This window comes from Notamacropus eugenii, chromosome 1 (assembly GCF_028372415.1).
Source record: "Notamacropus eugenii isolate mMacEug1 chromosome 1, mMacEug1.pri_v2, whole genome shotgun sequence".
NCBI classification, from domain to species: domain Eukaryota; kingdom Metazoa; phylum Chordata; class Mammalia; order Diprotodontia; family Macropodidae; genus Notamacropus; species Notamacropus eugenii.
In genome coordinates, this window is record NC_092872.1 from 218,076,196 (window position 1) to 218,102,284 (window position 26,089).

General features: G+C 36.9%; 1 protein-coding gene across 3 annotated transcripts in view; it reads left to right on the forward strand.

Moving 5' to 3' along the window:
* Positions 1-24,008, forward strand: part of ERCC6 (ERCC excision repair 6, chromatin remodeling factor) — a 102,711-nt gene extending 78,703 nt beyond the window's left edge. For 2 of the 3 annotated variants that reach the window (XM_072627450.1, XM_072627462.1), the window contains 12 exons: positions 603-779; positions 3,064-3,180; positions 5,283-5,378; positions 10,090-10,308; positions 10,784-10,894; positions 11,043-11,162; positions 11,708-11,802; positions 16,083-16,228; positions 16,317-17,030; positions 18,853-19,057; positions 20,994-21,072; positions 22,113-24,008. In XM_072627450.1, the coding sequence (XP_072483551.1) occupies positions 603-779; positions 3,064-3,180; positions 5,283-5,378; positions 10,090-10,308; positions 10,784-10,894; positions 11,043-11,162; positions 11,708-11,802; positions 16,083-16,228; positions 16,317-17,030; positions 18,853-19,057; positions 20,994-21,072; positions 22,113-22,535 (2,502 nt within the window). In that variant the 3' untranslated portion in view covers positions 22,536-24,008. The remainder of the gene's footprint in view (positions 1-602; positions 780-3,063; positions 3,181-5,282; positions 5,379-10,089; positions 10,309-10,783; positions 10,895-11,042; positions 11,163-11,707; positions 11,803-16,082; positions 16,229-16,316; positions 17,031-18,852; positions 19,058-20,993; positions 21,073-22,112) is intronic. The other variant, XM_072627455.1, reaches the window with a different exon arrangement.
* Positions 24,009-26,089: the final 2,081 nt, after the last annotated feature.

A 26,089-nucleotide genomic window follows, 5' to 3' on the forward strand; every position in this document is an offset into this window, starting at 1 on the left:
TGATTCCTGGCCGTAAATCCATGAAGTATATACCCAAGCTCTGGAGGCTTTTCTCTGGTTTTAATATTTTGTGCAGCCAGTGAAACTTTCAGGCTAGCTTATTCTTCACATTCGCTATAGTTCTCTTGATAAATCTGTATATGTCACTTCTTTTGTAAGTCATCATCAGTGATAAGTTGGAGCCTGCTTGTTATAACTCACTAAAGATTTTTCCATGTGTCTATGCATAACATTTAGAAAATGCTGGATATTTAAACTTTTGTCATCAAATTTTACATCAGATATTATCACTATTTTTGCTCTTCAGTTGTAGAATGAACAAATCTCACTTTCAGTTTCATTTAGCTTTGGTTACGGCCAGATTTAGCTAAAAATGAGACTCTTATCCTTTTTATTTTCTGACCTTTGTGTTAATTTGGAAATATTTAATTACAATAACAGAATTTTCATATTGAGAGAGACCCAAGTTGATATTCAGTGACACTGATTTAATATGTGGGAATATTCTTTGGGAAATGATATGGGTGTGTATTAAAACAGAATTTTAGGAAAATAAAATTATATTTTCTTTAATGCAACTATTTTTGTCTTTAAAAAAACAGTTCCGTACTCCTCATCGGATTATCTTGTCTGGATCGCCTATGCAAAATAACCTCAAAGAACTGTGGTCTCTCTTTGACTTTGTCTTCCCGGGAAAACTGGGAACATTGCCAGTGTTCATGGAACAATTTTCTGTTCCAATTACCATGGGAGGGTATTCAAATGCTTCTCCTGTACAGGTAAGTTATTCAGGTAACAAATATTTGTGGAGTTTATAGCAACCAATTTAAAGGAGATAATTTCTCTTATTGGCAAAAAGTATACTAATTTGCTTTATTTTGGTGCTTAATTTACAGTCTAAGATTTTAATATTTAAAATTAGATTTTACCACTTTAATCAAAGGAGAGATAAAATAAAAATTTAAGGCTTTGAATTGGCATTAAAGTAGTGAAAATGTTTTAGTATAATAGCTTTTTAAATTCACGCAGTATTTAAAATTTCATTTAATTATTAAGAAAAAGAAGAACTCTTAAAATAAGTATCTGGAAACATTTGAGGGATGGGATGAAATAGAGTGGGGGAGGGGAGGCAGTGGATTTGTTACTTTGGCAGTTTGGGAAAGTTTCAGTCACCTATATATTCCCATCATTGAGATCTACAACTCAGCTGTATATTAAGAGTCTTAGAGAGTTGCCTGTGCAGCCCAACACAGAATCGGTATGTGTCAGAGACAATACTTGACCCCAGGCCTCTTTGACTCTAAGTCTGTCTCTGTCCATATGCACTATCTCACTCCTCAGTGCTGCCTTCAGTATGGGCAACACAACAGATAGGCACTAAAACAATGCTTCGTTGGTATTGCAGAGGCTCCCTCTGCCAGTGCACATTGGTACCTTCTCTGCTCAGGGTCTTGGGGTCAGAAGGTATCACTTGAACTCAAAGCTTCCTTACTCTGCTGTTCCTCTCCTGGAGAACACCTTAAAATACCTTTAATGCTTTCATCAGATATTGGAGGGGAACAGAAGAGGAAGGAAGAGTATATGCCAAAAAACCCAGTGGAATCTCTGTGTAGAGAGCTAGTAAATCTATTTGAATATTAAAAAAAAAAAATCAATTATTTTCAGACCTGGTTTTTAAAATAAATAGTTCAGCTTTGAGAACTTGTTTTATGACCTCTTTATGCATCACTAGAAACTCTTTAAAGAAGATGCAGAATTGTAGAATTTTAGGAAAGCATCTTATTCACTCCCTCATTTGACAAGTGAAGGAACTTAGAGTTGAAGAGGCTGAAATGATTTGTCCAAGGTCATGTAAAGTGGACTAGAACTGAGTTCGTTTGTTTTTCAGTCTAGTGTTCTTAACACTACATCACACAGGAAATTCAAATGAAATTATATTTATTTATGATTCATACTTTATATCTGTCACTGGAGAAACTAAAGAAAAGAATTTATAGAAGTCTTCCTTAGCATAACAGTAACATAGTATTAATTCCAGTAGCTAAGACATATTGAGCTGTGCTTTTTTAGCTTAAAATCCTTATCAATGAATAAATGATACATTGAATGAAGAAGCTGGAAAAGACAGATTCCCCATTAGTTTGGCAGCTTTGGCATTTGCTATTTTCTCCTCACTTAAAAAATAGAACAGTAGCAAAGGACTTATATGAACTGTTCTTGGAGTTACTTATAAGTATTTTGTTTTATGTGACTTGTCCATGTTTACTTTGAAGTTTGTTATTCTCTTGAATTCTAAAACCAAGTTCCAGACACTTAAACTGTAGTTGAGGTTCGTCCTGTTCTACTGATTGGTTATTTACTAAACTAGAAAGCCAGTTTAGATTTTCAAATATATATCAATAATTTATTGAATTTCTTGCCTTGAAGTGAATTAAGAGTGGGTGTTTTTTTTTTCTGGGTTATGTGTTTTTTAAGCCATTATCTATATTTAATACCCATCTCATGTAGCTGTGATCCATTACAGAACCATATGCTCCTTTTAAGGCCAGAATAGCTTTTTGTTTCTCTGATCACAGGGATTTTCTTGAACTTATTTTCATAGTCTCAGGTGGGCAGTCATCTTTGCTCATTGTCTGGTAGCTCCCCTGGCTGCAGCCTGCTAATAGTATTAGCTTTTGATCTTCAATCTTGTAGAGTAACAGTTCTCTTTTAGCTTTTGATCAATTATAAAATTATGTTCAAAGATTCATTTAAAAAGAGTTTTTTTTTCCCTGTAGTACTTTTCTCATAACTATATAAGACTTTGATTTTAAAATGCAAAAATATAATAGTGCCATTATTTCTGTGTACTTTTGGTTAATTAAATTCCTTTACACATATAAATTTACATACTACTCTAAATTTGAGAAAGCTTTTGGGGGACCCTTATGCCATTTTTTGTTTATATAACTTTTCTAATATTGTTGACTTAATCATTTATATTGAAAAAAATTTTGGAGGGTAGTGACAATGCTTACTATATTATACAGTAATGATTTTTACCCCCTTTTTTCTTTATTAAAGGTTAAAACTGCTTATAAGTGTGCATGTGTTTTACGAGATACCATAAACCCATACCTACTGCGTAGAATGAAGACAGATGTAAAAATGAGCCTTTCATTGCCAGACAAAAATGAGCAGGTTGGTAAAACTGAAATGCTATAGCGTTTGAAGTGTTTTTTAACAAAATATTCATAAGTCAAATATACCTGTTTCATTCAACTCTTATTTGAATACACATTACTGGATAGTTTAGCCTGTGACAATTTTAAATCACTCATTCACATATCTCAAATATATCTTGTGGAGTTCACTGTTTTCCAGATGAATCTTTATCTGTACAACGTTGAAAGTGAACTCTGTTCTTTTTGTGAGGAGAGTATTTAAAAATGAGTACTCTTGAAAGATGTTCCTGAGGAAATTAGCAACTGATTCTAATTCACTAAACTCAGTCTTTACCAAAGTAAGCAAACCAGAGATGAGAGAGGGGGTGAAGTGACTAAAAGAAAAAAATAAAAGTCAGAGGGTAAACATAAAGGAGGAAGGCCTTGTACCTGGGGGAAGGTTGACATGGGGATGTGAAGGCACATTCCTCAGGGCCTTGTGGCTTTTTCACATTACCCTCAGAGGTTGAGTAGAGAAAATAGTAAAGGAAAAGAATCAGATTCTTTCACCTTGACAAGAGGGTTGGAGCCTAAAAATCCCTAACTGAGCAAGAAAGCTGGGGTTGTCCAAGATTGTCCAAGAGACGATTCTCTAAGAACAAGAGATGCAGATGAAAAGCCAAAGAGTATCTAATAGAAAAGATATTTTAAGATCAAATAAGCTTAGAGAAGAGAACACCTTTCTTTAGAGTCACGGGATGGGATTATAAAGCATAAAAGATGACATGAAGAATTTTTAAAAGAAAAATAGAAATATATATCAGAGACTTTCTTTTTTGAAGTTTAAGGTTACAGAAAAGACTATTATACTAGTTTTGGATATGTATACTAGGATTTGGATAGTTACATAAACTTTTGCTGTGGACAGCTCATTCTTCCTTTTCTCTGTATCCGGAAGAGTAACCTGGCAGCCACAACCAGCTAGTAGCCCTTGTTGGCCTTTCCTGTACTTCTACCCTAAAGAACTTGTGGTAACTTTTTCCCTCCTACAAAAATCCCATACAAGAGGGAACTTTAGGACCAACAAATGGGATTTTAGAAAACCAGATTCACTGCTCTAAAGCTTCCTCCCCAAGCTGTTCTGCAAGGTGATGATAGTGCAACAGTGAAGACAGAGTCACAATTGGGCTCTGGAAACTGGCTCTTTTTGCCTAGAGACCAAATCCTGTAGTAGTATTTGTATAGTAACAAATGCATTTAAACATGCTTATGAAAATAGTGAGAACAAAATACTATGACAGAGCAAAAAAGAGGTAGAGAAGAACTGCAAATAAAATAATAGATAGGACGAAAGAGCTGAGGAGGAAACAAGATGGGAGATATGGTGAGGAAGAAAAAGGAGAGAGCATAATAAAAGGAGAAATTAAAGTTAAAAGGAAAGGAGGAAAAAGAAATGAAGACCCTTGCCCTCAAAGATTTTAGAATCTTAATTGGGGAATTAGTACACATGAAATAATTGTAAAATAATTGAAGAGTGTATGATTGTCCTGCTCTGTGGTGGAGAAACATCCTATACATGTCTCAAGAAAGGTGAGATTAGTATGGACTGGGTTAGTTAGGGAAAACAGTAAAGCTTGAATTGAGACTTTGAAGAATGTCTAAGATTTCAAAAAGCATTTAGATTACATTTACATTAAAAATATCGATTATACTCTTTCTCAAAGTCTTATGGAGTAAGGGACTTGCAGAGACATCCCAATAGATTGTGAAAATTGTCTGCCGTCAGCTTTGTAAACTATTTAAGCCTGATGTAACAGTTGCATTATTTGTATTTTTTCTTTATGGTCGAAGCATACAGTCACAGCAGCCTGATTTTAAAAAATTGTTTCTGTTATGTAATTGAATGTAATTTTATAAAATTTAATAAGATTAAAATCTTTGTTATTAAAATTTAAAGACATTTCTAAGCAGCTAAAAACATACATTTTGGAAATTGTTAGTAATATTTCATTTAAAGTTGTCTTTTTTAAAAAATGTAAACAGTTTTGTTTCCCTCAATGCAGTCTCACTCAGATTTTTAATTTACATTTTCCTTTAATAATTTGAAAGTTCTCATTTGTATTTATGGGTTTTTTTTAGGTCTTATTTTGCCGCTTGACAGATGAGCAACGTAAAGTATATCAAAACTTCATAGATTCCAAAGAAGTCTACAGGATTCTTAATGGAGAAATGCAGGTTAGATGAGAAATCACAACACTGAAGTAGTGAATGGCCCAAGAGAAAAAGCACTGATGTCTAGTATCTGATGGGAGCCCAAATTGTGTCCCGCATGTAAAAAGAATTTATTCATATTTGCCCTGGTCTTGCTGTTATTAAGTCATTCTTCTCTCAACAGCAACACAGAATTCAGGACTCAGAGATTAATAGATATTCTCTTCTCAGGAGAGTCCTGTTATAAAAATGATATGAGGCAGAATGGAATTTGGTTTTCTCGAACACCTTTCATACTTCACATAATCCCAAAGCACTTTAAATAGTAATGAGTTTGTAATAATAGCTTGACTGATATATCATTATAAACTCAGCCAGAGCTAACACAGTGGGACTTGAGTATCAGTTTTTATAGAAGGGAAATACTAGCCATTATAGCAGGGATTTTGCCTTATTCTCTTTTCTGAATAAATTCAAGGCCAGCTTTAACTTGAAACACCACCTGAAGTAAGTAAAGCAATAGTTAAAACTTTGTACCTTCCCTGTACTCACATGTGATTTTAGGTACTTTTACTAGGGTGAATCCATAACAACTTAGCTTAGTGGAAGAACATAACAATCTGAATCACTGTATCACCTTCCAGTGATAAATTAAGTATTGCAGCAATTGGTAAAACAGATGCTTTTTACTACCAGTAGCAAGGAAAACAGCTGTGAACCTTGAATATTAGTCTGTATAAGGAATACTATTTAAAACAAATAAAAACAGTTGCATTTAAGCTCTTGATGACTTTCTGTGCTGTTGTTTGTCTTCTATACATGAGTGTGCATGGCCATTCAATAGATACATGTGGGTGTAAATTCTGGCCCTTGCTCAATCTCCTGTTTTACTTTAAAGCTTTAGATCAATTAGTTTCTTTGGGCTTTAGCTTCCCAAAACACAAATTGTAATACTTATTTAATATCAGCAGCTTTCTAGAGCTAGAAGAAATTTTGAAATTATTTAATCTGTGTTTTTCCCTTAGCTGCCTCAGATAGATTAGGTTCCTGAGAGAACATTTTAAAAGACCTCTCATTATTACACTCTAGTGGTCAGTAGCCCTGAAGACAAAGGCCTTGTCTTTGTGGGGCACTTTTTTGTTGCCATTTCTTGTGCTTGGTTCTCAGTAGAGACAGAATCATTATTTACTAATCCTTAGAGTCAGTCACCTAGCATTGATTCATTTGTACCAACTATTGGTTGCATCCGTTGTATCTTATTGCTGAAGATAAAAGAAAGGCAGCTCTCAAAAAAGAAAGGAGCTCTCAAGGAGCTCCCAGTCTTATGGGGAGACAACATGCAAACAATGATGTACAAATGAAATAGAAACAGGATAAATTAAAGATAGCTTTAGAGTGAAGGCGCTAAGATTCAGGAAGATTAGAAATGGCTTTTTGCCACAGTTGGAACTCTGGTTGAGACTTTAAGGAAGCCAGGAGGCAGAGAGGAGGATCTCAGAAGACACGGGGGGAGGTAGAAAGGGGAATGGAGATGACAGTTTCCTGCTCTCAGTACCCTAAGTCTGCATTTCTTCGGTTTGAACGTTTTCATCTTTTCTCGTAGTTCCTGTCATAGTTTCTATTTAATATGCCTTTGGTTATAATAGAGAGTTGTCTAAGTGATTTGCATATTCATTTATTTCTTTTCTGAAATCTCTTCCATATTTTCCATATCTTCCAAGCTGTACGTTCTCATACTGAACCCTAGTATTCTGAAGAAATAATTGATATATTGGGAAAATTGCTTAGAAATTCCTAATTTATTAATGCTTCAGCCACTTATCAATTAAGTTCCATTATCAGAGGATCATCAGAGGATTCAATCATTTGAATTCAGACTTAACTTAGGGTTTTTACTAGGTTGTAGTATTTGACATTGTGATGAAGAATCTGGTATCCTTTTATTTTGGTTATCTTAATTTAGGGAATGTTTGATCTCAATTGGCATATAGTTGAGAAGTCTTTTAAATTTAGAAATGTCTGTGAAGTAAATTGAGACTTTGTAGGCTACTCCTTCACACTTTGAGTTAAAAATACTAGTAGACTTTTTTAGTCTGTGGAATAGCAGTTCTCTGTGTTCTGAAGATGAAATTAAGGAATTTTGAAGCTCAAGTATAACAACTATAAGTTTTAAGTCCTTTCTGTACTAACTAGTGTCTCCTTTTGAAACTTATCATTCTTGTTAGGAAATTTTACACATGATTATTTTTGTATTGCAATAAAAGCCCAAATGTTTAGGAGAAATAGAACATAAAAGTCTAATTCCTGTATTAAGTTAAGAGAGCTTTTGGTTAATTATACTGATAGATATCCAGAGTTAGAGGTATCTGGCAAATCATTTCACAGATTTGGTTTATCTTTTTAGCTATCATTATAATCAGTGCATATTCAAAGGATGGATTGATTATGCCAATTTTGCAACATAATAGATTTTTTACCATGTATTTTTTCCTAATGAGGAAAAGAAAATTCATTATTAGACACGGAAGGTTATTTTTAAACATTGAGTCCTATAATTGTTTCTGCCTGTTCTTGGGATCATAGGATTGGAAGGGACTTCAAAGGTCTTGTATTCCAACCCCTTCATTTTAGGGAGGAAATGGGTTCAGAGAGGAAAAACTCACTTGACCCACAGTTAAGTAAGTGGCAGATGTAGGATGGAATTAAACCTCTGACTTCCAACCCAGCCTTTCCACCTACTTTTATTGTGTTGCCTTTTTAATCTTAAAGAAGCCTTGGATGGTAGTAGCAAAATTTGACACTCCTTCCAATCTGACTTACTTCCTACAGTTGGTAGGGTAGTAACCAAAATGGATCTTGAGGACTTCTTGTCTTCTTTGTGAAGAAAGTTCAACATAGTGATTATTTTCTTTCTCTTCTCAGTACATCTTTAGGTAATGTTGTCTGCTACATTCAATAAAGATGTTGAAATAAAGGTCACATCACTTAATGTATTTATTTAATTATAAAGAATATCTTAGGGGGAGAAATTGTGGTTTTGGTCATAGTTCCCTACGTAGATTAAGTATCATAAATTAGTCAAGGTCCTTTATTTCAGATTCGGAAATGTGAGTAAGATCCTCAACTCTTCCCTTCTGTCTCTCTATTTTAGTCTTTATGTAAATGTAACTCTTAGCTGCTGAAATTCTCCACCATTCCTCAGTTAAGGCTTTCTTGATGCCCATAGAAGTGAATATCTTTCTTCTTAAATTACCACTATTATTTCACCTAGACCTTGCCCTTGCATTCCTATTTCCTTGTCCCTTTTATCACAGTTTTTCATCTATGTTTTCCCCTCTTCCCCTTTTCCCAGTAGATTGTAAGATACTTGAGGATGGATTCTGGGTGTGATACAGCTTTGTATCCCCAGTTACAAAGGGGATTATTAGAAATCCATTATGGAAATGGTGGATGGTGTAAGCAAATTCATGGAAGTGAAAAAAGACAGAATATGAACAGAGGATAGACAGAAGTCCATTTTGGTTAGAACATAAGGGATATTATAGGGAGGAGTGAGAAACAAGACTGGAGCTAGGTAATATAGGGCCTTGAATGCCAGGATCAACAGATTTAGGATTGGCATTTGTTACAGCTAGAGCTCACTTTCTTCTGTCCTGTATTTAATGAACAAACTTTCACATTGCAAATGATTTTTACCCCATAAAGTGTTAGAAATATAACTAACAGCACATTATAAAATCAAAGATACAGTTTTAAAAAACCCCTTTTACTCTTAAGCTATAAAATTATTCTCTTATACCTATGTAATGGATCATAAGAGTCTTGATTTAGAAAGGAACCTCAAAAGTTATCCAGCCCACCCTTGTTCCTATCTTATATAAGAGAAAACTGAGACTCAGAGAAAAAGAGAGAGAGTAATATGCCTGGACTCACTTAGATTGTGGATGGGAAATGTGTTTTTTTTATAATCTTAATGTACTATAAGTTGTATGTATATATATGTGTTTGTGAATAGCACATAAAAACACAGCTTTTCCATGCCCTAAGTTTGACTTAAAATTAATGTTAGCTATACACTAAACATAAAGTATAGGATTTTAGTGTCAGAAAGGACCTAGAGATCATCTAGTCCAAGTCCCTTACTTATAGATGAAGTGCCTTTCCCAAGGTCACACATTGAGCCAGTGACAGTTGGGACCTGAACCTAGGTCTCCTCATCCCTAGATCATTGTTCTTTCTGCTGTGCCATCTTGCTTGGCCCATAATTGTTTTTGGTAGGGGGAGTGATTTCCATGGCCCAGGTCTCTTAAATATATCCAAGGAATTCTGAAATTAATCCTTTCTTCCCCTTGATTAATTTCCCTTATAAGCAAAAGTAGTCAAGACCATTCCATTGTCCTTTCCTACTGCCCTTTTAGAAAACAGGATGCAGTTTCCCTTATTTGCCACTAGATAGCATGCTCAAGCATTAGTAAAGCATGAAATGAATTAATAAAGGCACCACAGAAATGAAATGGAACTCTAAGCAACATCAAATGAAATTTGACAGAATTTGTAGTGAAAGGTGTGGGCATTGTCTATATAGAAAAAACATGAATTGAGAAGAGTGGCTTTTGATGCTGAGAAGTAATAGTGGTTCATATTTCCTGCATATTAGCATCTATCTGCTCTTGCTTGTTGTATAAACACCAGTATGAGGAGATACATTATTTTGAGAATTGTATTTCTCCTATAGGTTTTTTCAGGACTTGTAGCATTACGAAAAATATGCAACCACCCTGATCTCTTCTCTGGAGGTCCAAGGATTATAAAAGGTATTCCAGACGATGAATTAGAGGAAGCTGACCAGTTTGGCTACTGGAAACGCTCTGGAAAAATGATAGTGGTTGAATCTTTGCTAAAAATATGGCACAAGCAGGGTCATCGAGTGTTACTGTTTTCTCAGTCAAGACAGGTGAGCATTCAAGCGTCATACCAGAAACTCATGATTCCTAAAGATTAAGTTCTGTGAATACAACTTCAGAAGGGAGGGCATAATCCAGACAAAATAAATGGCAGTTTTCTTCATTAAAACCAGGTAGAATAAATAATTAGTGAAAGAATGTCTTTGTTTTATGTATCTGAGGCATAACAACTACCTCCCTTCTTTGTAAAGGTAGAGGATTTATGGATGTGGAACACTTTTTTATTCTCCATCTTAAGGGCTGGTCTACAGAGTAATGGAGGGAGGAAGTGCATATTTGGAAGTGAAGGTGATATGAGCTAAAAATATCAATAAAACATTTTTTTGAAAGAAGTAGTGCAATAAGTCTCTCCCAACAGAGCAAAAGTTGTATTTGTCTACCTTGGCGCTTCTCAGTGGAAGAGATGAGATATTTATAGAGATGTACAAGCATTTATTGTTTATTATTTCATTAAAATCCTTACAGATGCTACATCTACTTGAAGCATTTCTTAGAGTACGAGAGTATTCCTACCTCAAAATGGATGGTACTACTACAATAGCTTCAAGACAGCCACTTATCACAAGATATAATGAGGTAAGATCTTATTAGTATTAAAATAAAGACCGGCTACTACAATACACGTTGCCAGAATTCCATATGATATTGACAAGTGCGCAAAAGAATTATTGAGCATGTGACTGACTTTAAACGTAAACATTAAATGTTTGTGTGTTGTCGACAGGACACTTCCGTATTTGTATTTCTTCTTACCACTCGTGTGGGTGGCATAGGGATCAACTTGACAGGAGCAAACAGAGTTATTATCTATGACCCTGACTGGAACCCCAGCACAGACACACAGGTTTGTTATGTTCCAATTAAAAGTTAAAAATTGAGAGCTTATTTTTTAACGTTAATTTTGTAAGCAACATGGCATGTGCTAAGTGCTTTTGCGGATTTCTGTAGGTGTTTTTGTAATTGTGCTTACATCTATGCATTAGATTGCTTTGGCATAGAGTACTAGTAATTATGTTTGAGTTTTGAGGACTTCACTATTTCTTGAAATTTGGGTGCTGTGTACAATGAACATAACTTATCATTTGGGAAAATATTTTCTACCTGAATCATAGTCAGATAAATTCATCATTATTGTAATATTTCTGTATATTTGCTGTATTTAAAATAGTGGTATACGCTTGACAAAATTTTGAATTGCTGAACTGCACATGTTTCAAATTATAATGGGACAGTTTTAGCTTTATAATTTGCCTGTCTTTATTTGTAGCAATTAGGCCCATTTGTTTCTCTCGGATGTTGTTGTTTTAACTTTAGGGTGAACGGGAAGACACTGCTTATTGTCTTTGAATTAAGCCTCAGTTAAGCTGACATGCTGTCTTTCTGTAATAGGCTCGAGAGCGTGCTTGGAGAATAGGTCAGAAGAAACAAGTGACTGTTTACAGGCTTCTTACTGCTGGTACCATTGAAGAAAAGATTTATCACAGGTCAGCAGAATCAACAATCATTTTCTTAATAATGTTCCTGCGCTTCAGGAAAATAATTTTGTGGTTACTATCCTTCATTTTTGAAGACCAGTGTCATCACAGTGTTGGAGTCAGGGTATGGCGTATTGAGCTGTGGCTGATCAGACCAGTATAAGTTTCGAGGGCCCCACCCCAGATCACAAGTGTTCTTTTAGAACATCTAGAGTGGAAGTGGCTCTAGATTTGCACAACTCATGTTTTATTTGTGCTTCTAATTCTGCTTTGCTCAGAAAGTATAGTGTCTTCTTTGATCTAGGCATGCCATGCTTCACAGTCTTGTCCACTATTCCCCCATGTCTCACAGTCAGTACTAAAGTTCTTCAGAGATACCTTGACAGTATCATCATTCCACTTCTTCTGACCACCATGTGAGCATTTTTATGTGTGAGTTCTCCATAAAATAGTCTTTGGGTAAGAGTGTGTTGGCATTTGAACTATGTAGCTAGCCCATTGGAGCTGTGCTCTCTGCAATAGAGTTTGAGTGCTTTGCAGTTCAGCTCTAGAAAGGACCTTTATGAAAAAGAAAAATCACTTTGGTGGCTAAATGGAGGATGGATTGTAGTGTGGAGAGACTTGAGGCAGGCAGACCCACCTGCAACCTATCACAATATAATCCAGACATGAGGTGATGAGGGCCTGCACTAGAGGGCAGTGTCATAGGAGAGAAGGGGGTATATTCAGGAGATGTTACAAAGGTGAAATCGACCCCAGGCCTTGGGAACAGATTAGCTAGAAGGCAAGAAGGGTGAGGATTGGGGAAAGTCCATTAGATTTGGTAGTTGGTAACTTTGGCAGATCGTTGATAATTTTGGAGAGAGCAGTTTCAGCTTGGAAGCCAAACTGCAGAGAGTTCAGATGAGAGTTAGAGGAAAGGAAATGTAGGCATCAATTATAGATGATCTTTTCAGGGAGGTCAGCCATAGGAGGGAGGAGAGATACAGGACACTGGTGAGGATGGATGGGTCAGGTGAGGGCTTTTTGGGAGGATGGGGGAGACATAATAAGCATGTTTATAAGAAGCAGAGAAGCACCCAGTAGACAGGGAGAAATTGAAGATTAGTGAGAGTGAGGGGACAGTCTGCTGGAGAAGATGGAAAGAAATGGGATCTTTTGTGCATGTAGGCAGGGCTTCCCTTGACAAAGAGAAGGGTTAGCTCTTCATGTGAGATGGATTGAGGAAGAGAGAGTGATGGAAAGCATCTGAGTCATGGGGTGAGGAAGAGGGGATAAAAAGAAGCTCTCAGCAAATGGCCTCCACTTTTTCCATGAACTATGAGACAAGGTTTGCAGTTGAGAAAGTGTGAGGAGGTGGTGTCATGGGGAGGCATGAGGAGGGATGGAAAGGTTTGAATAACATGCTGTGGTGAATGGGATATTGAATTGATCAGAGAGGTGTGAAGGGATTGCTTTGCTGCAGGGAGGACCCAGTAAAGATTTTGTGATATAAACTTGCAGTAGACCCTGTCAACACTGTTTTATGATTATTTTCTCCAGTCTTGTTCAGCACCATGTGAATAGGAGTGAAGACAGCAGTTGGTTAGAGTAATCCAAGACTGAGGCTTGGCAGGTCATAGGTGATGGGGAAAGGGATGACAGTGTAGAATTGAACTGGTTCACCAGGGGGTCAAGATGGGGAAGGGGGGAGAATGTAGCCAATGCAGGATTAATGGCCTGGGAAAGAATTGAGGGGGTGGAGGATTTGGAGCTATGGTGAGGACAGAGAACAGGAGTAGGAGTTACAAGGTAAGGGCAAAGGTTGAATGACAACGTATTTTGTCCAAATAAGGGAATTTCAGAGTTCATAAATATGAAAATGGAACACTTTTAGGTGATAACAAGATCAAGAATATGACTCTTGTGTAGCTGTGGAGTGGAAGCTTAGGTTGTGGGAAATGAGTGAGCTGAGGAACTGAGAGGTTAGAGTGTTTGAAGTAGTATCAAAATGTATACTGAAGTCCCCTTAGTATGAGAGGAGGAAAGAGTATGAGCCAGGCACTGAACTCATTTGAGGAAAGGAGAGAACATTGGAGGTCAACACATAATAGTTACAGTATCTTAAATGGGTGGTATGGATTGAGTGAACCTCCAAGGAAGAGAGATCCTGAGTGTTGGACATAGTAGGTAAAGCTGTGCCAGTGGAAGCAATGTTAAAACATTCTTTCTCCACTGGTGAGTCAGGAAGTGCAACCACTACTGGAAAGGGTGGTCAGGGAAGCTGTGTCAGCAGTAGGGGTACGTTTTCTATGACTATATGGTTTCAGTAAAAAGCAAGTCTGTTCTCTATGGAGTTGGCATCTCAGAACACAGTGGAAGAGATTGGTAGCTTTAAAGTGGGATGTTATAGGGCTTGAGTGGAGGGGTATGGGAATAAGTGGATACTGGGGGATAGGGAAGGAAATTTGGATGATGAATTCTGAAACACTGGGATGGGGAGCATATCATAGGGTAGGAGTTGGGTAATTACTGAAGCATGAGTTCACGAAGAGGTTACCAACATCATCAGGTAGCAGAAAAAGGAGACTGGAGAAGCACTCATACTGGTGTAGGCTTGGGCCAGCAGGTGGAGAGTGTTCTCTCCTTCCCTGGGAGAGCAGGTCAGCAATTAGTGGAGAGGAGTAGAATGATGGGAGGTGCTTGGGATACGAATACAAAGAATAAAATATGTACTCAGTGGAGCTCATATTTGAAAGGGGAAGATGACAAATACATATATAATTATATGTAGGATAAATATGAAGAAAATAAATGCAATCAAATACCAGATAGTTTGGTTGGAGTCAGTATCATAGAGATAATTAATAACGCATGGGAAATAGGGTAGAAAAAGAAGAGGTCCCAGGACAGACCCTTGAGGAACACTCACAATTAGGGGTTGAGATATGGATGGTGAGTCAGTGAAAGAGGAGGGTTAAATAGTATGTCTAGGCATAAATAACTTGCCTGCTCTGTCACTGGAGGGAAGGCCCTCGTCATGGAGATCATAACCTTTGGATGAGTTTGGGTGTTTGTGCTTTTTCATTGACTTGATATCTCCTCTCCCTCTTTGAAAGGATGGCCAAAATGAGGCTTTTCTATCATTTTTACAACTGCATGTGAAGTGGAAAATTTTTATGCCTTCTTAAACTTCACAGGAAGTAGCTCACATGTGAGCTTAAGATTAATTTGCATCCTTGGCTGTGTACGTTCTATGGAATGAATCACCTCTTTAAGAAAACAAGAAATCTGGTAGCAAAATAATTGACTATGGAAGGGGCTGCCCATCAACTGGGGAATGGCTGAACAAGTCATGGTATATAATTATGAAGGAATACTATTGTGCTATAAGAAATGATGAGGGGGATGGTTTCAGAAAAACTTGAGAAGACATATGAACAGTAACAGCAGTATTAAAGTGATGATCAGCTGTGGAAAAACTTAGCTATTCTGAGCAATACGGTGATCCAAGAGGATTCCAGGGCTCATGATGAAAAACGCTCTCCTCTTCCAGATACAGAACACATGAACACTTGAGCATGGACCGAAGCGTGTTGTTTTTCACATTCTTTATCTTGAGTGCTTTTTTCCCCAACATGGCTAATATGGATACATATGTTCTGCATGACTTCATAGAAATAATGGGTATCATACTGCTTGCTTTCTCGATGGGTGGAACAGGACAGAGGAAAGGAGAAAATTTGTTCAAAACTTAAGAAATTACTCAAAATTTAAGAAAACGAATGTGTAAATAAAGTATAATTATTTTTTACAAAAGAAAAGGAAAGCAGGAAGTCTAAATGCTGAAGTACTGGTATTTACAAGGAATACTCGAGGATCCTAGTATATTTTGCCTTGACCTCTTCTAATAAGTGTGGATCTAAAGCTGTGTAAAGAAATATTGAGCAGCAGACACCCTGTTGCCTCAGCTCGTAATTAGAGTGGTTCCTCATGTTTTGAAATTTTCCTTCTTAAAATTCAAAAGTTCTTTGAATTTAAAAAATCTTTCGTTATTGCTGAAATTGTTTTTTATTTGGAATCTAAATAATATGGATTAGCAGTTACCTGTTATGTTAATGTAACTGGTGTTAAAGTAGAAATTCTTTATGGTTAATTGACTGTAGGGGTTAATATTGTAACTAGGTATAACATCTCTCCCATTGCTTTAGAAATCCTGGGTAAAATTATTGTAGATTTCTATTGCATTTTAAGGATTATATACTCAGGTATTATTTTATACCAATTCTAGTTTTTTTCCTATGTTTTAGGCAAATCTTCAAGCAGTTTTTAACAAACAGAATCCTGAAAGATCCCAAACAAAGACGTTTTTTCAAGTCAAATGATCTCTATGAGCTGTTTACTCTCAGTAGTCCTGATGAATCTCAAGGCACTGAAACTAGTGCTATTTTTGCAGGTATTGGATGAAAAAATTACATTTAAAAGCAGCATAACCCTAATTCATGCAATATAATGAGCAGTTTTTTTTTAAATCCATAAATTAGGAACTGGTTCAGATGTTCAAGCACCTAAACATCATTTGAAAAGAAAATTTCAAAACTTTCCTGTTGCTGATAGAGAAGGTATGTGCCAAGCAGATGTTTCTCCAGAATGCAGTAAGTTATCTGATGTCAATATTTCCGAAGCCATTGCTGGTTCATCTCAAGAGAAATATAAGGATAAAGAAACAGATGTAAATTTAGGAACTTTTAGCCAAAGCAGCTTTTCAGTGGAGAGAGTTGAAACTCATCTTATAGAAGAAAAATGTGCACTTAAGAATACATTTTCTGCTTCAGACGAACCATCAAAGATTGTGATGACTTTAGGGAATGGGGAAAACTTAAATTCTTCATGTATCTCTGAAAATTTCAAGACAGCAAGTGGTAACGGTTTAGATATAAAGGAGGATCTTCCTTGTGAGAAGAGAAGCTCACAGGCCAAACCGGATCACAGCCTTGAGAGTGAGCAGACTGAGAACCAGTTCTGTAAACACAAGTCAAAAACAAAGCATCACCTTGTGGAAGGAAAGGAGATTCGAAAGCACAAAGGGCCGAAGCAGAACTCTAATGCATCTAGACATTGCAAAGATGCTAAGTTTGAAGGAATACGTATCCCACACTTGGTAAAACAAAAACAGTACCGGAAGCATGATGATGAGAAAGAGGAAAACGAGCAAAAAAGTGATGATTATGTTCTGGAAAAGCTTTTCAAAAGATCAGGTAATCTTTTTCATTGGCTTTTCCATGGGGGGGAGTGCCAGAATCAGAAAATGGAAACAATCTCTATTATATAGACTTGTGGCGGAAAGTATTGTGCAGACCTTAAGCCCAGAATGTTCCCCCTTCTATGTTATAGTTCTCTCTGTCTTTGAGAATAGTTGCCATCTTCAAATTAAAAAAAAAAAACAATAACACTTTTAACCCTTTCTAAAGACTTGGAGGAAATGGAAGTTTTTGAAAAATTAGATTTTGCTTCAAAGCAGTAAACTGAATGTTTACAGAAGTAGCCAGTTCTTTGAATGGTTATTATGCCGTATGAACAGCATTAACAAGTTTATTTGCATGTTATCCTTAATCTCAAAAATTAATTTTAAATGACTCAGCTTTTAACGTTTTTTAAAAAATTTTCAAGCTACCGATGATTCAGATTTAGTTTGTTCTGTTTTTATGCTTTGTTATTATTATTTATTGCTTTTTCACTTATTTGCCAACTTTGGGTATCCAGAACATAGCTAAAATTCCAAATGTAAGTAAAATGACCTTTGACCCATCCTTGGGCCTTTACTCATAACCTGTTTACTGGACTTGAGACACATTTTTCATAACAAGATTGGTTCACTGATTTCCCAGTCCAGAGCAGATTAGAAACAGAAAACTAGGAAGAGGATTTGAGATAAAGGAGATGAATCTTGTCATACTGGCAGGAGTTGGAAATGAGGTGGATTTCCTGATTTTAAAGAGGAGAAGGAAAAACTGAAAAATCTAACGAAAAAAACTTAAATATAGTACAAATAAGACTGCACATTCTTCAGTAGTTTCAGGCGACATCAGGCTTTTGCAACTTAATAAAATAATTTGTATTCCTGGCGATGACACTAAAGAATCAGGAAAGTTACTAGAATCATCAAATTTGGATTCCTTGTATTCATTTTTCTCTCTGCAGAAAATGTTTCTACCTTTTAATCTACATTTTATAATATAGGAAAAGAAACATTTTCAAGGTACCTGTTTTTTCTGTACTTAAAAATTCAAGTATTGTGGGGAAAAAAAGTCACAATAAATTGATTACAACAGGTCGGGGACTGTGTTGGGAACCTAACCTTAGAGCATTCCTCAGAATTGTTCTCTGTATCATTTAGAAATTACTAAACTTTGTTGTAATGAACTATGACTATAAAGAATACTGGAAGCTATAAATTTTAAGTGTGTATGCAGAGTGTGCTGGATGTCTCAGCATTTGGTATAAGTGCTTTAGTTCACTTGATTTAATGAATGAAACTATTAAAAGGGAATAAGCATTCAATAAATGTTCACCTTTAAGTAGATTTCCCTAGAGTCATACCCTATTTAAGTATGCTACGTACACTTGTAACATGTGAATGGATGCAAAATGAAGTGAGAACCAGGAGAAAAAAATTATACATTGACCACAGCAATGAAAATGGGAAAATTAAATGTAAATGAAGTGTAATTATAATGGCCAAACAGCCCTGAAGAATTGTCGGATTCTGCCTGTACTGTTGAACATATTTGATATGTTGGGTAGTTTTGCTGAACTTTTTTTCTCATTCTATTTTTATTCTTTATTAAAAGAAATGGTTCTTTGGATGGCAACAGGATGTATTGGAAAATGAGTGTTATGTAAAATGAAATTAAAAATTCATTTAAAAAGAAATTATTAAATAAAACTATCCAAGGGAAATAAAAAAATAATTCAGACATAAGACTTTTACCTTTCATTTGAGAATGGACAGTACCATAACTAGCAGTTGTACAAGCATGGGCTCTTATTTCAACTTGTTGTTTTGATTTGTTTCATTAGTAGGAGTTCATAGTGTCATGAAACATGATGCTATTATGGAGGCTTCCAGTCCGGATTATGTGTTAGTGGAAGCAGAGGCAAATCGAGTAGCCCAGGATGCATTGAAAGCACTGAAGATGTCTCGTCAGCGGTGTTTGGGTGCTGTCTCTGGTGTGCCCACGTGGACAGGCAGTAATGGTCTGTCAGGTGCACCAGGTGGAGGAAAGTAAGACATCATTACTACTTATAGGATATATCAGATCCATATCAGATCAGAAGATTAAAAGGCTTCCTAGTGCAGTCCCTTCTCTTACAAATGAGGAAATAGATCCAGAGAGGTTCATTAAGTGTGAGAGACAGGATTTGAACCTGGGTTCTCTGACTCCATATCTAGTACTTTTTCTGCAATACCATGCTGCTTCTCCATTATCATGGCTCAGTCATGCAAACCTATGAAACACTAGAAATATTGTATTCTCATTGGAAAGATAATTTATAATTATCTCATGTCACTGTACATGAGCCCTAAATGTGGAAATTGTTCCTCTTAAAATTATGTGCCTTCTAAACAGAGTTGACCATGTGTGTTCTATTTTTAGACTGAATTTGACTGATTTTGAGAAGTAGGGTTTAAATATATATATATATATAATATAATATAATATAATAATATAATACTCAGTTTTCCCCCAACTCGTACTTTAGAGTTGGAGCAGGTAGGATGCTCTTTCCATCATATTGTTTATTTTCTTTTCCCAATGTAGAAACTAATATAAAAAAACCACTTCATTAAAAAGGGATGACAGGAGTTAGAGCAAAATTAATTAAAGTTTTGTAAGAACATTAATCAGTTCACAATAATCAGCTGTGCTAATGTAAAAGCAATCTTAATACTCCTCCCTAATTGATTCTTTGCCTCTGCTGCTCCTCTCCATCTTAGTTCAAGACTTTACCTCATTTCATTGAAAAAACTGAAGCAGTAGCAGTATGCTGGGAATCCTCTCCCTGCTTATCTCATGTGCCTCTGATGTCATCCCTCACTGCCTTCGCCACTCAAGCCTCTGATGAAGAAGTGACCCTCCTACTTGCAAAGGCTGACCCCTCAGCATATACCCTGGAGTCTGTTCCTTTCTGTCTTTTCCAGCAGAGATTACTCCCATTCTAATGTTCAGTCTCTCACTATCTACTGGTCCTTTCTTTGCTGTCTGCAAACACACCAGTCGTTCCCAGCCCAGGTCCTGCCATACGCTTTAGTTATTCTCATATCTTTCCTCTCTTTTCAACTTAAACTCCTGGGGAGAATCTACACTCTGTGCCTTTATTTTCTTTCCTCTTACTTTCTTCTAGACTCTCTGCAGTTTGGTTTCTGTAACTGTTCTCCATAGATATCCATGACCTCTTAATTGCTAAGTCTAAGCTAATGGCCTTTTCTCATTCATCACTGTTCTTGGTTTCTTTGTAGCATCCGACACTATTACCTGCTTTTTTCTGGATAGTCTCTGCTGTCTGGGTCTTAGTGACTCTGCCCTGTCTTGCATCCTTCCCATCTGACCACTCCATAGTCTCCTTTGCTGTGTTTTGATCCATTCCTTGCTCAGCAGTAGTGTCCCTCAAGGTTCTGTGCTAGGTCTTCTTCTCTTCCTTTCTCCCTGTACTGCCTCCATTTGTGATCTTGGCTTCTATGGGTACAATTATAATTTCTGTGAAAATAATTCCCAGGCCTATGGATCTAGCATTAGTCTCTCATATTCTTTGTATCATTTTGCATAGTGCCTAGCACATAGAAAGCCCTTAATAAATGCTTGTTGGTTAATTGATGAGATTGTATGCTCTGTTAGATGAGTATCCCTAAGCTAAAAAGAAAAGACATTGCATTTAAATGTAGCTATGAATATAGATTTAATTAACCTATTTGATAATAACCTTTATTTGATTATGGAAATAGTATGACATAGCAGAAGAGGGATCTCTGAGCAGGGCCATGTGGGAATCAAAAGTGTTAGGATAGACATGGCATGGTGAGTCTTCTCTCTCAGTCACCCCCCTACTCCCAATCCCCAGGAAACTAAACATTTCCTAAAGGAAATCTTGGCAGGGACTGGGGGTGGGTATTTGGATATTCTGGCTCCAAAAAACTGAATGCAAACATTTTTCTTGTTTAGGAGCAGATTTGGGCAGAAAAGGAATCCTAGCTTGCCTGTTCCACAGTCTTCTTCAAAGTCTGCAAAAGAGAAGTGTCAGGTAATGCATCTATTGTACCTATGTGGGGCTTGATGGGACATAAGTGAGAAGCTTCCACTTGGTCATTTTTGGGGGGCCAGTACATGTATATCACAGTATGTCTTACATCTGTGTGGGGCTTTATGATTTACAGAACTTTTTCATATTGAGGAGCAGAAATCACTTGATCTTTAAACCATTAATTAAATTTGTTACTGTTCTTAGAGTGCCTTCCACTCAAGTACTTCTGTCAGCTCTACAAGAGATAAGTTTACACAAACATCCTCAGATCAATAATCTAAAAACTGAAGTTAACCAAACCCTTTCAATGATAGCTCAGAAAATAGAGATTTATGTTCAATTTTTGTTCTTTCTGTCCTCAGCCACCTCAAATGAGGAGTTGTCTTATTGGTCACATGTAGACCGTACTTTTTTCTAGACTCGTAACTTACACAACACCAAATGTGTTCTGTCATTGTGTTTTTAGTCATTATTTATCAGTGAATGGGTGTGTATCTTTTTCACTTACATGACATCTCAGTTTAGGGGTGTGATCTGTATTTGGACCAATACTGGTGGGAGAGCCTAAGTGTTTTGCATGAATGATTATCTTTGTAAAATATTGATTGTTTCCCAACTACAGACAAGATGGCAGAAACCCCCCAAGAATTTTTAAAAGTGATGTATTGAATATGATTAACAGTGAGGAGCTGGTCAAAGGCTTCCAGAAAGCAGTGACTTTTTCTTTGTTTTTGATAATTTTCAAGCTTAATGTACAGGCACTCCAAGTTTCAAAATTCAGGACCTAAAATAGCCATGGTCTGGGGACATGGTTGTCCTGTTGAACTAAATTTGAAAATTCCAATATCAGCTTAATTTGACTCCAATTTCGTGATCACACTTAGGAACACAGACTTTGGCTTGCTGTCTACTTAACAAAATCAGTAATTTTGTTTCTCATTTGGTTCGCTTTTTGCATTTTGAATTAACTTAAAATGTTTTGTAATAACTGATTCAGTTGCTTTCAAGTTTTAACTTTATTTAAAAATCTCTGTCTTTAGGATGCTGATCTAAAGAAAGATGAGAAAAATGCCACTACAACACATTTTAGTGGGAAAATAGAAGGTGGAGAATCTTCATCTGGTGCTTTAGCTTCTTCATCATTGTTAGCTAAAATGAGAACTAGGAACCATCTTATTTTGCCACAGAGAACAGAAAATGAAAATGTGAACCTTCAGCAGGCTTCTGCCCCACTGCCTACTTCAACAGAGCATGATGACCTTTTGGTAGAAATGAGGAACTTCATAGCCTTCCAGGCCCGTATCGATGGGCAGGCAAGCACACAAGAGATACTGCAGGAATTTGAATCCAAGTTGTCCTCCTCCCAGTCTTGCGTATTTCGAGAACTGCTGAGAAATCTCTGCACGTTTCATCGAGGTTTGAATGGTGAAGGTGTATGGAAGCTGAAGCCTGAGTTCTGCTGACCAAGACTTTTAATAGATCTTTTATCATTGAAATTTGTGGATGAGTTTATTTAATGTGTATGTTTGTATGGAATTTGAGAAAATGATGTAAACACAGACTGCTTTACATTTACTTTGTACTGAATCTACCTCATAACTATAGCTTTAAGGAAGAAGAAATTCTTATCCAATTTTGAAACTGCTGTGATGATGCTGACTAAAAATTATCTTTTAAAAATTGCAATAAGAACTGTGTTGCAGAGAGGCAGCATAGCATAACTGAAATCAGGAAAACTGGAGTCACATCCTGCCTCTGGCCTTTATTCACTGTCAGACCCAGGAGCAGTCACTTAACCTCCGTGTTCCTCTGGTGACACTTCCTAGGAGTTCTCTACTAAGTTAACTTTAGATCTACGGAGCTAAATTGGTAGAGGGACCTCTCACACCAGGGTCTAGTACAGATCCTTTGCATATTTGGTAAGATCCATGGATGTCTTCAGGGACCTAACACTTATTCTCTCTTGAAGTTCCTTTGTTCTGTATATTTTGTGAGCATTCATGAAAGAATATCAGGGAAAATATTGTAGTTTATTATTATAAAACTCATGACATAGGATCTCAAGACTATTAGGTTATTTTTATTGGCAAAAACTTTTTGTCACATTTGATCAGTCTTATTTCACAAATCAAATTACTAATATATGATAGTAATAATTCTTTTGATAGTCAGTTTTAAAGTATTTTTTAAATTTACCATCAAAAGTAAATTTCTCCCCAAACCATTTTATCACTAGTCTTGTGAATTGCTACTATTGTTTTTCCCTTAAATTATGAAGTATTTTAGTACTGCAGAATGAAGCTATAGATAATACATCATAGTCCCTACAAAGAACTAAAAGAAAGTTATTAGAAATTACATTTATAATACATTTGCTTCAAACAAGGAGATTACCACGTAGTTCTTTGAAATAGGGTTGGAAAGCCCTAACCTTTTAAGTAAAGCCAGGGTCTAGACCAGGGGGTGGGGAACCTTCAGCCTGGCGGCCACATGTGACCCTCTAGGTCTTCCATTGTGGCCCTTCGACTAAATCCAAAGCTCACAGAACAAATCCTTTTATTAAGATTTGTTCTGTGAACTTTGGATTTAGTCAAAGGGCCTCACCCGAGGATCTAGAGAACCACATGTGATCTCCAGGCTGCAGGTTCTCCACGCCTGGTCTAGGCAAACTTAATGAAGTGTATAAGCCTTAGATACCTTTAGCCTGGAATATTTCTATAAAAACAAAAATATTCAGGGCAAATGTAATAGCTGTGGATGTTCCCCCACTCCACCCCCACCCCCCCAAAAAAAACCTGTTTACATGCATTGCAGTTGTCTTCTTAGGCTCATTGTGTTTACAATTTTTGAAGTTTGGCCATCATGTCTAGTTGTCATTACTGTTTTGTGTGAAATCTAAACTTATAGTAAACCTGAGAAACTATGACCTTCTCCTCTAATCAGAAATGTTGTCAAGTTTTTGTCATTGACTGGAGGATAAAGTTTTCATCTCTCTTCTGCTACTGATCCACTGTGACTTTGGACAAGTCACTAAACTGTCTTCCTCAGCTTGGCCATCTGTAAACATGGCAATAATGCCTCACAAATTAAAGGGCTTAATAAAGATGAAAGGTGCTGACTGTATATTTGTTAGTATTGTTTCATAATAGAAAGTTTGTACCTTGATGACGTCTCCTAATTTTTCCTTTTGCTTTTGAACATCCAGCAATGAAATGTATATAGATTTTAATACAAGGTTCCTATAGTGTATTTTTATTCCCTTACTGTATTAAGCATGTTCAGTAATAGTTTACTTTATTTTCTTCTTTCCCGGACTTGACCCTGTAGCTAATAGCTTCAACTACTCTCCAGTCCCTTACTGTTCCTGGCTTGTCAGACTCAAACCCTGGGTTTACCCCCACCATCTCCTTTTTAACCTGTGTTCACATGCTGGAGGAAATCTTGCAACAGTGTAGATGAGATCCATCTCAGCTTGGCCCTCACTTGACCCAAGACATTTCTTAATTGACTCACTCTCACTTTCTCCATGGCAGCTGTTTCAAACCTCTTCTTTCCTCATGTCTTTCACCCATCTCCATTTCTTCCACCTTAAGGCAAGAACCTTACTTCATACCTTGCTGAAGAAAAAAGGCCATGAAAAGAGGCCATTTTCCTTGAGCTCCTCCTTTCCTATCTCAAAATTCCAACTCTCCTTTTACTTACACTTTTACACTCCAGTGAAGATGCCCTTGTCCCTTACCTCCCCAAGGCCAGCCCCTCCAATTGTAATCTGGATCTCCTCTCCCATCTTCTCCACAGATTGCTCTCACAGTCACCCTTTCTGTCTAATCTTAATAGATTTAGAGCTGGAGGAGACTAGGCCAATGCTCTCATTTTACAGGAACCCAGAGATTTTAAGTGACTCTTATGATCACACAGGCAGGATTTGAGCCTAGGTCATCTCATTCCAAAGACAGAGCTCTTTCCATTGTCTCTCTTGATTTACTGGTTCCTTTCCTGCTACCTACAGGCACATCCAGGCCTTCCCACGTTTTAAGAAGCTCCCATGTGGCCCTTAAACTCTGATCCCGTGAACCTGTTCCTTTTTAGAACAAGTCATCTCCTCCTGCTTCCATTTCATCTCTTACTCTGCAGACTCTGCAGTTTGCCTTTTGGCTTCGTTACTCTGAAATGGTTCTCTCCTGGGTTACGGTTGCTGTCTTAATTACCAATTGGGATGGCCTTTTTTTCTTAGTCACCTTCTGCATTTGAATCTACTGAGCATTATCTCCCACTGGATTCTCTTTTCTCTCCATTTTCATGATACTGCTCTTGGTTTTCTTCCTACCTGTCTAATCTTTCTTAGTCCCATTTGTGAGTTCATCATCATCCATATTCTACCCCTTGTGGGGGAGTGAACCCTTCAGCTGTGTTTTAGGCGGTTTTTATCTCTTGGTGATCTTAACATGTTCAAAACCACTCATTATCTTTCTGCCAAAACCAACTTTTCTTTCTCTCTAACTTCTGTTTCTGTTGAGGGCATGATCATCCTTCTAGCCACCCAGATTCTCAGCTTCAGAGTCATTTCACCCAGTACACCCAGCTAAGTTCTGTTGATTATTCCCCGTAATATCTTTGATATCTATCCTTTTCTTTTCACTCACAGGTTCAGAACCCTAATTTGGACCTTTGTAACTTCTTGCCTGGCCTACTGCAGTAGCCACCTAGTTACTTTCTCAGCCTCAGATCTATCCCCTCTGATCCATCCTCATTATTGCTGCCACGTGATAACCCTACACAAAACACAGCAATGCCTTCCTTTATCAGAAAGTTACCGTGGCTCCCTATTGCTTCAGAGATCAAATACAAATTCCTGTGTGGGAACTCAGTCCCTTGACAGCCTGGCTTCTATCTACCTTTCTATACTTCCTGCATGTGATTTACCTTTATATAGTCTGTGTTCCAGCTGATTACTTCTTTTCTGTTCCTCACACAAAACATTCTATCTCTTGTCTCTGCTTTTGCACAAGCTGACATC